General features: G+C 48.9%; 1 protein-coding gene across 2 annotated transcripts; it reads right to left on the reverse strand.

The window, feature by feature from the left end:
- LOC105986677 (chromosome unknown open reading frame, human C10orf82) lies at positions 1 to 6,094 on the reverse strand. Of its 2 annotated transcripts, none has more exons than XM_013017704.1 (6): positions 6,038 to 6,094; positions 5,033 to 5,102; positions 2,495 to 2,713; positions 1,285 to 1,471; positions 414 to 508; positions 1 to 313 (listed from the first exon to the last, which is right to left on the reverse strand). In XM_013017704.1, the coding sequence occupies exons 2-6, from the start codon at positions 5,085 to 5,087 to the stop codon at positions 192 to 194; spliced, it is 678 nt and encodes a 225-aa protein (XP_012873158.1). In that variant the 5' UTR covers positions 5,088 to 5,102; positions 6,038 to 6,094; the 3' UTR covers positions 1 to 191. The 2 variants fall into 2 exon arrangements, with proteins under 2 accessions (XP_012873158.1, XP_012873159.1); XM_013017705.1 differs by lacking the exon at positions 6,038 to 6,094 and adding an exon at positions 5,423 to 5,492.
- Positions 6,095 to 10,249: the final 4,155 nt, after the last annotated feature.

Genomic DNA, 10,249 nt, shown 5'->3' on the forward strand with positions numbered 1-10,249 from the left:
TTCCAGCATGACCACAAAAATCTCCATCACTAACAGCATGTTCTTACCAACAGCACAGACAGGAGTTCAAGTACCCTTGTCCCTCAATTCCCTTTTTGCCCTCTAGGGGGTGGGTGTGGGCTGATTCTGCTACTAGCATGGCAGGCCTCTGGGCCTGCTGAGATCCACCTCTCCCCGGAGGCTGCACCCTTCTAGCCCTCTGTGTCGGCCTTCACCTTCTTGTGGCAGGTCACATTAGGCCACTTAGCACAGTCACCTGTTGGAACTCTGGGGTTCTTACTCAGGGGTCTCCCATGGGAAGGGCAGGTTTCTCCTGAAGAGGAAAAATCCCAATGTGAGCTGCAGAGAGGGCTCTGTGCACATTCTGTCTCCCTCTGCGGAGCAGTGGTTAGGATGAGCCCTCCCTGACTTACCAGAAAGGATGAGATCTGCGCACACCGGTGGCAGCTGGTCCTCCTGCTGAACATCTAGAGGATTAGGAGGCTCTTCAGTGATGACCTTATGCATTCTAAAGTGAGAACCAAAGCCAAGTGAGAGTTACTGGTTTTAATAATAATAATAATAATAATAATAGAAGAAGAAGAAGAAGAAAGAAGAAGAAGAAGAAGAAGAAGAAGAAAGAAGAACTACTATGACACAAAGAGATCCTGAGCAAGCACCATATGTTTAATTCTTATAACTTATACCCAAGGCTAAGATTTTTTTTCTTATTTTATTTTGTTTTGTCAGTCGTGGGGCTTGAACTCTGGGCCTGGGCGCTGTCCCTGAGCTCTTCAGCTCAAGGTGAGTGCTCTATCACTTAAGCCACAGCACTACTTCCAGTTTTCTGGTGGTTTACTGGAGATAAGAGTCTCACAGACTTTCCAGCCTGGGCTGGCTTTGAACCACGATCCTCAGATCTCACCCTCCTGAGTAGCTAGGATTACAGGCATGAGCCATGGGCACCTGGCTTTTCCCATGTTAAAGAAGAGAACAGCAGGGCCGTGCGAGCCACTCATGGGGTGTCCTGATGTCTCTGCCATCCCTCTCCCTCAGCATCTTGTGCCTGGACAGTTGGCCCTGTTGGTTTGTACTCTTAGCCCTTTCCCTGCAACCCAGCAAGGACCAGCAGCAGCAGGTGGGCGTAGGAGCTTGGTTGTATACTGGGAAGGCCCTGTAATACACAATAGCAAATCAGACCCAAACTAATCCCTACAGTGTGGATGGGGTGTTCCTGGTAGCCCGGCCCTCACCCAGTTCAGCTGTGCTGTGCCCTCTGTGGGTCCGACTTGAAGCCACACTTACTCCTCATATGTCTTCTGTTTTGCCTTTGCATCCCGCTCTATGATATCCAGAAAGTCCTCGTAGCACTGTTTTGCCATGACAGTATACCTTGTGGCACAGCCAATTTCAGTGACTTTGGCTCTAGGTAGATACCCCGCCCAGCCAGGGATGGGGGGCTCGTGGAGAGGTTTCTTCATATACTGGTAATCTGTAAAGACACCCAACAGGCAGCCCGCAGAAGCTCATTAGCATTCCAAAAGGAGATCTAGAAACCCCTAAGTCTACACAGCTAATGAAAGCAACTATGACTGGGTGAAGGTATATGTCAATCACTTGGGGGGAGGGCTTTCCAAGTCTAATTTCACTGAATTCTCTCACCAACCACAGGGTACCACAATCCCCTCCAATGTGTGGAGGAGCAGATGAAGACTTGGAAGCTGGAGGGGAGAATATCAGACTCAACACCTAGACTGTGCCTTCAGGTCTTGACTATGACTGGCCAGCTAGGTGACCCTGGAAAATTTCCTGCCCCCCTGCCCCCCTGCAGTTACCAAGCCTCACAATTCAAAGCTAGAAGACACCCTTGGAGCATCTGGTCCATCCTTCCCTTCCCTAGATGAAGAAACTGGAGCCAGTGGTTACAACGCTAGGCTATAAATCATAAACTTGTGCAGATTCTTTGTAACGCTTGAAAATTATATTTTCTTGAAAAGCACCCCAAGAACTATAGTAATCGAAGCACATACAGGACATTAGATTGTAAAATAATCTAGGCCAAATCACCACTGTGATTATTCTTCTATAATCATCTGTCGGGGTTTTTCCTGTTCGGTGTAAAACCTCTTCCTATGAGTAAATGGGGGAGCAGGGCCTAGATTCAAACCCAGGGCTGACTTTAGGAAGTGATCTCAGCCAAGTGACAGTTCCTCTAGAAACCTTACTTCTCCTCCAAAATGGAGATAACAGTCTCAACCATCGTGCAAGCTCACAAATGATCCAAATCCCAAAGCCGATGTTGGAAAACCACTTTCCTGGGGGCTCTCAGTACTTTCAGGCCTCCCCTAGGTGTTCCCAGGACTCCTCTCCCTCTCCCCAGGAATTCATCTTCCTGTAAAGACACTGAGCCCTGGGGGCTCCAGGCTGTCTACATGTTGCTTTTTCTGTGGCTGCCCAGTTTGCTGCTGCAGTTTCCGTCTAGGGCCAGGATCAGGAGTTCGGGAGTGGGCCATACCTAGAGTCATGGGGTGATAGAGCCGGGCATAATCATGCAGTGATCGCAGGACCGTCTCCTCCGACGAGACGGGCTTCAGTTTCTGACTGGTGGCCACTGAGTAGCGAAATCGATCCATGTCTTCTTTAAGGCGCTGCGTTTTCTCCTGGAAGGCTTTCATACAGTAGTCCATGTTGTCCTGGCTGGAGCTTTCCTGGCAGCTGAGGTACGGCACAAAGCCTGCAATGCCCCATAGCACCACAACCTGAGCACAGGGGCCTGTGCCGGACCCCAGCCACACAGCCTCCCCGTGCTCTCCCGCTCAGCCAACCATGCTGGGTTTGCCCACAGGCCATTAATACAAGTAGGGAGGTTTTCCCCACTGTGACTGGTCTCTCCCATGGAGGGGGGTAAAAAAAAAGAAAAAGAAAATGACTCTGGAGCTGGGGGTGGAAGGCCTATTTCAACAAAGGCGATGGCAGTCATACTCTTTGATAGCAAAGCCCTCGATGTCAGCCTGAGTCTAGCAAATGGGGAAAGCATTTAATGGACCGAAATGATAGTCTGAGGAGTAATTGAAATTATTCATCTTTTATTTTTGAAGAGAGAAAGCATATTTTCCTTGACACTTCCCAAATGCAATTTGGGATCTTTCTTGCTGGACCATAGAGAAATTGCAGGCTTATTAAAAGCAGGGACCCTATTACACAAAAAGGTAAATTCATTATCTGTGAGGCCCACTGGAGGACACATTTTCACCATTTCCCACAAAATAACATGTAATCATTACAATTAGTATGGGTAAAACACAACTATTTATTTAAACTAGATGCTGAATCCTAAGTACTATAGAGCATTGTCACAATTGAACCATTTTTTCAAAGCAAAAATGAGGACAACTGGTTAAGAGCTTGGCTTTAAACCATGGGGTAGGTAAATAAATATCTGCGGGGACGGGAGGCCAGTGTTTTTGCCTTTGTCAAAGAAAAACTGGCTTCTGGTTGGAAGTGGCGTAGACACACCCACACCCACTCCAGAGCCCTTGAGCCCACTACAGATCAGCGGCGGACTTTGTCAGTGTTGAAATCCTCTACCTGCTACCCAGTCTCTGCATAGCCGTGGGCAAGCCGATATGGAGAAGACCATGGAAACCCTTTTCTGCAGGGTCTACTTCAATCCACACAGATTTTCTAGAGGGGCATATTAGCTCTCTCTCTCCCTCTCCCTCCTTCCCCCCATCTATCTCATACACACACACACACACACACACACACACACACACACACACTCAGAATGATGTGGGCCACCTCTATGAAGCTTTGCTACATCAAGCCTTGCTTAAGACACAGACATTTCAAAGTGCATCTAAGTGTTGATTCCTTTGGTGACCACAAAATCATATGCATCCCATATGATGAGGATGTGTTATGTACCCCAGATAAATAGCTTCAATCTTAACCATGAAGATATCTTAATCTTAAATCTTAATTCCAGATGACTGTGACACTGCGGAGTTATAATAGAGTACCTAGAAGTGGGATTGTCCCAGGTTTAGGGAGGGCTATAAAGCTAGTGACTGGTGTCCTTGTAGGAGAAATGAGACTCTTGGGGGTAAAGGAGCTTGGGACAAGTCATGGGAACATTGAGAGAGTAATGCTTCCACAGGCCAGGAGACACCTGGGCCACCAGAAACTAGAAGGGGCAAGAAAGGACTCTCCCCTAGAGACTGGAAGAGAGCATGGCCCTGTTAACTCCTTGGTTTCACACTTAGGGCCTCCAGAATGGGGACTCCGTTTCTTCTGTTTTAAGCTGCTCAGTTTTATGGTAATTTGTGATAGTAGCTTTAAGATTTTTTCTTTAATTTTCCTTAAGAAGTTGATATTTAACAGTCATGTAGACAATGACCAATCAGAAACCTCCATCTAAATTTGTCAGAACCCACATCCAGTTTAATTATCGTTGGTAGGACTGGGGTAAGCCAGGGCAACCTTCCCCACTCCTGCTCATGGGACATAGGATGTGCTACAGAGGTAGGACACAAAATAAGTTCTCAGTAGCCCAGAAGCCTGAGAAGGAAGAGCCTTTAGCCAGAGGGATCCCTGGTCCTAGTTCAGCATGGACTAGGAGTTTTTCTGGACAAAAGACTTCCAGCATTACAATAAGGACACTCCTTGGAAAGCCAAAGCAGTTGGCTACCTGCCCTTTAGGGGACACAGGAAGGAATATAAGATTTTAAGTACAAGGAAACTTGGGAAAACCCAACTTGAGAAGGACAGGGCTCAAGTTTATGTGCTGTGTCTACCCCTGTAGCATTGTGTCCCTCCTGGTCCAAACTTACTCCACACAGAGTAAGTGCTAGCATACCACACCACGTCCTGGCCAGTCCTGTCTCCCCCTCATCCCAGCCTAGCTATCATCCATCTGCAGCCCTGGGTGCTGTGAGCGCTTATCTTCAATGCTGGGGGACCTGCGCTGGCTCAGTCAGCACCAAAGAAATGGACAGTGGGCCAGGGCAGGACAGAAATGAGGACCATAGGTCTCCAGAGCATCACCACTTACCACTGTAGCCTGGTGTGACAGGCGGCTCTCTCATGAAGGTCTTGGAAGGCTTCATGATTTCGCTCTCCTTCTGTTAACAATGGCAAGAAGGAACGAAATAGTCTCATCTCAAGTCCCTGCTTCAAGAACACATTGCACATGTGCAAGAGGCCCCTGGGAAGAGAATGACCTTGAGGCTGGGACTGTGGACCATCACCTTTAACATGATCTTAAAAAACAGATGTATGGATCACCAACCAACCAGGAGTGTCTTCTGTCCCTGGGAGGCTTCTGCCCATCCATTCATCCATTTGTCTGTCTGTCCCTCCTTCCATCCATTCATCCCTCCCTCCCTCCTTCACGAACTATGCAATGTGTTAGAGGTGAGTAATATAAAAACGAATAGGCAACTTCGTGGGTGAACCTCGTGGGTGGAGAGAGTTGAGGCACCCATACTCCCTGTGCGCCCCCCCCTTTTCTTAATCCGGGTGGAAACTGGTTGCGGTGGTCATTTTTGCCACCAGCTCGCTCCATCCCCAGAACACCTGGCAATATCCAGGGATATTTTCGTTGGCATTACTCCGGGGCTGCTCTCCTGGGGTACACACGAGAGCCCACAAGGTTAGTTCTGGCTGGGAAGGACCCCAGGTCCCTCAGGGCCGCCGCGGATGCGGTCCGGCCAGCCCCGCGCGGTGCGGCCGCGCGGTCGGGGCGTGCGGAGGGCGCTGCGGGCCCGGCGGTGGGAGCGCGCACTGACGGCTCGCGGTCCCCACGCGTCCCCCGGGGGGATGGCAGAGGCAGCCGGCCGCTGGAACAGGACCAAGGCTCCCTGGGGGCCAGCACTTCCGCTTTACGGATGGGGCGGAGCGAGGCCCAGAAAGCCGGGGCGAACCGGTGACCGAGTCCGGGGGAGAAAGTAGGCGAGAAGTTTCGAGATGGGGATCCTGAGAGGCGTCAGGGAAGGCGCCAGAAGGCGAGGACAGGACTTTCTCCTCCGCACCCCCTTCTATCCTGGCCTCCCCTCACCTGCGCGGTCCAATCACCGCAGGCAGGGCCTCCTGTGCCCCGCCTCCACCCCGGCCTCCTGACCCCCGCCTCCTGACCCCGGCTTCGCTGGGTCTTTGTGAGCTCACCCCCCTGGTGGGCGTGGCCTGCGCGGGGCCCCGCCCCCTGTGGCCCCGCCCCTTCCGGATGCGCCCTATCAGAACTGGAAGCAGCGCTCCCCAGCCTCGACAGAGGAGAGTGAATGTCAGCCCAGACTTGAGCAGAATTCATGCGTGGTCCCCAGCCAGGCACCTGAGCCGCCACCGTGCCTACATCTTGCCATGTGGGCCCGGAGGGCCTGGGCCGGCCCCTGGAGGAAGCCGATGGCTGAAACGGGCCTGGCCAGAGAGGTGGGAGGTGGCGTCTGAGCGGGCCCAAGGCTACAGGGGCCAGCAGAGGGGCCAGCCCAAGGCTACAGGGGCCAGCAGAGGGGCCAGCGGGAGCCTGGGAGAGAGGCCAGAGTTCAGGCACTTCCCTGGGCTAGCAGCTTCCACCTCCACCCATCCCTTTCTGTCTCCTATTAGGCAAGGCTGTTTGGGGGGTTTTGTTTTTCAGATATGCAGAACACATAAAGAAGCCCTAAATCAAAATGAAACCCAGTGTCTGGAGATATTGAATCACGTTCCTTTTTAACTAAACCTGACTCTCTGGGAGGAAGAGTCCTGAGTCTCCAACTCCTTGGGTTCAAACCAGCATACTACTCTATAAACCAGATGGAGAGCGACTGTGTGATCTTACAGATGGCTAGCCCTAGCTGCTGTCCTTACAGAGAAACTGAGGCCCAGCTGCCTGGTGGCATATGTTCTGATACAGGTACAGGCTATCTCCCAGCCATCCCTACCTCGACTTCCAGGAAACTGAACTTCAAGAGATGGGACCAACCACCATTTCTGCCCCTCCTGAGACACTCTCACAGGCCATCTGGAAGCTTCTAGAGCCTGGAAGAAAGCCAGCCAGTTTTGCATGCCTGCTAGGATGCTGGAGGGCAGGGTGCCACCTTAGGCCTTCTGCTTCTGAAGTGACTCATGTGGGTACATGGATTTGCCCCCCCCCCTGAATATCAGCTTTCTCTGGCCAGATCACTTTGTTCCCATATGGGAGGGAAATCTGTGGGCAGCCAGGGAGTTTGGTTCCCAGCAAAGGGCAGTCTTGTTAATAACGTGTATATCATCCAGAAAAGGACCCCCAAAACCAGTGAATGTAGATCACTACTGTTCTATAATCCCACTTACAAACCCACAATGAGGAAAAAGAAAGAAAATTCTGGGCCACGTCAGATCCAGAGTTTTACTTTATTAAACATCTGTGAAGACAAGAGCGTTTGCAGATACGCTCCTGTCTGGTTGTGAACTGCCGCAAAGTTCTGTGGTTTGGATTTATCCTGTGGTGAACAAGACCCCCAGTGGCTGGAATTTTAGAATATGGTTCCGTATTTCAAGCAGATGAGAGGTGTTAGTGATTCTATGGCCAACAACATTATACTAGCCATCCACACAGGCCATTCCCAGCATACGTGTGCAGCTTAATCACAGCCATTACATCTCTACAATGTGCAATTCGATCTTAGATTAAGAATGCATTTTGACTCCTGTGTATACTGGTGCATGCGATTCTTTGCTACCCTGGCAATTAACCAGACCTGGACTCTACAAGCTAAACTTGGTCTAAATAACATCCTAGGGTTGGGACAGACTGTCATCTGGACTGGGCCACCACTCCTCTGGCCCCTCCTTCCAGGCAGCTTGTCTGTCACTGGGCATTGTGAAAGCCTGCTGTCAACAGGCAACAATTCTCCTTTTGAGTAAGGTGGCTATCAGATAATAAATGCCAGTGACAACTGAGTAATGGGTCTGTACCCCAGACCTCATAGAAATGTTCTAAGATCAGGAAGTGTGTCTAAGCATATTTATCCAAGGCTCTTCTTCTAGAATATTTCAGTAGAAATGGGGACAAATTTAGGAGGGTTGTTTAAGGAGTTTAACTACTAGGGCTTCATCTCTGGAACCAGAAGAAAGTCCAGTAAAATTATCACCCCCTACTTCATTATCAGGTTTCCCCAACTTCAGATATCTATGAGCTTACTTAAAGGAAATAGGAGGAGGAGGCATCCTTTGTGTAAGGTGGGAAGCGGTTTACATTAGCCAGGGAAAGAGGGGCTTGACTACATTGCTCACACTTAACACTCAACCCAGTAGAAAAGCTTGCTTTAGGTACTTTGTTCCTTGCTTTGACCCTGGCTTACTGAAACATCACACACAAGTGGACTATGCTTTGTCCTCAAAGTGAATGCTTTGCCCCCATCAGGAAAGGTCAACAGCCCGGCAGGATGCAAGGAGTCTAAGAAGGATTTTCTGATTGGTTCCTCAAGTCATGTTTCAGGGTTCACATTGCTTACAGCACCAAAACATTCAGCTCTCCAAAGCTGGACAGGAGAAATCAATACATTATATGTTCCTTTAAATGCAGCATGTGAATCTTTGGGAGGGATGTGCGGGTGGAGGGGCTGATGAAGCTGTTGATCCAGGCGGGCCATGTGTTCACAGTGTTCTAACTCATAGGCATCGCTGTGTGTTGCTCAGTCTTGTACACACAGTCCATCCCTTGGTACCGGCACACATGGTTGATTAGTGAGAGCAGTTAGGAGATGAACCCGGAAGCTTACAGGCAGCAATGTCATCAACAAAATTAAAAAGCATTTCCTTTTTTTTTTAACAAGTAAAACATTGTAGAAATGAAGATTCTGTACAAGATTCTAATATTGTATGTACATAAAATTATATTCCTTATAACGAAATTGAAAGGCTTGTTTGTAGACTATGGCTGGCAACACCAAAGATCCATAACACTGAGCTTTGGAAGCAGAGCGAGCAGTGGGGAGACCCCTAGAAAACACACCTTGGTGCCTGGAGGTGAAATCCCCCAACTGAGTTTGAGACTCATCTAGTTCTGTGATTTGATAGTGTTTCATATTCTAGCAAGGATTTTTGCAGCAGGCAATGTGAAAAAAAGAAGATATGTTAAAATGAAATTTGCAATGCTATTTAAAATCTGCATATTGGTTGTGAGAATGGGTTGGGTGGACTCAACTTGCATTTGAAGTTCATTTGCTCATTCTCCATTCACTCATTCATTATGCATGCCTCCCGTGATGTGAAGTCAGAATGAATTCCAGCAAGTGGGAAAGACAACTTTGAACAGACCAGATGGACTGGGAATCAGATCCACGAAGCTTTATCCTCAGTTGGCTCTGGAATGTTGGAGAAAAGTGGCTTTGACCATAAGAAAGTAGAGAAGCCAGCCCTTCAGGTTGGTTCCTCATCTGTTTTCTGGGTTCCTTTTGTGATATATTTTCTCTCCCCAGATCCTTCCTGTGAGGGTTAAAAGGGTCACTCGCACCTCAGGCCAGGTGGGGCCCTAGCCCACTCACGAGGAATACAAGCTGTGAGCTAAACCCTTTCCCTAAAGGAACTCTGACTGGAGAGGTACAGACCGGCTGGGCTACAGCTTGGACAAAACAGAAATGTGGTAATTCTCTATTCCCTTGTAACTTCCACACTAAATGCAGGTTCTGGCCCTCCCCTTCAAGCCTGCTGCAGTTAACACGCACGGTGGAGCCAGGAACCTACTCTTCCCAAGCACCCAGGCAGTTCTGACTCAAGTGAGCCACAGACTTCCTTTAGAAAAGGATTCACCTAGGCAGATTTTCATGAAACATGTCATAGAAAAGGTTCTCCTTGCATGCTTCACCATTGGATTCCTTTCAAAAGGTGGGAATCGATGTTCAAAATTCTCAAGAGGGGCAAAGAAGAGCAGAAAGGAAGAGTTAGTTTAAAATGTTTATACTTTTCAAGGCAAGAGGCTGTTCCGGACATTGAGTCCTTGCTACGTGAGCAAAGCAAAGGGCAACCTATAGCCTCCAACTGAATTCCTACCAAGATGATCTAGAATTGCTTGTGACCCCGGGAGGTCAGAATTGGGCATTCCTTGGAATTATATCACAAGACATTCATTCATTCTTTTCCACAGTTTCATTTTCTTCACTTTTCTTTTTCTGTGTTAGCATTAGAGCTTGAACTCAGGGCTTCATACTCTCACATGGCTTTTTCACGACAGGCTGGTGCTCTACTAGTTGAGCCACATCTCCACTTTCAGCTTTTTACTAGTTAACGTGAGATAAAGTCTTGTGAACTTTCC

The sequence above is a fragment of the Dipodomys ordii genome, unplaced genomic scaffold (assembly GCF_000151885.1).
Source record: "Dipodomys ordii isolate 6190 unplaced genomic scaffold, Dord_2.0 Scaffold36, whole genome shotgun sequence".
NCBI classification, from domain to species: Eukaryota; Metazoa; Chordata; class Mammalia; order Rodentia; family Heteromyidae; genus Dipodomys; species Dipodomys ordii.

Excerpts from the sequence above, each read along its gene's own strand:
- LOC105986677 (XM_013017704.1), bottom strand. The coding sequence starts at position 5,087 with ATGAAGCCTTCCAAGACCTTCATGAGAGAGCCGCCTGTCACACCAGGC. Across the intron at positions 1,472-2,494 it reads CTATCACCCCATGACTCTAG|ATTACCAGTATATGAAGAAA; the intron begins GTATGGCCCACT and ends GTGTCTTTACAG. Across the intron at positions 314-413 it reads CGCAGATCTCATCCTTTCTG|GAGAAACCTGCCCTTCCCAT; the intron begins GTAAGTCAGGGA and ends TTTCCTCTTCAG.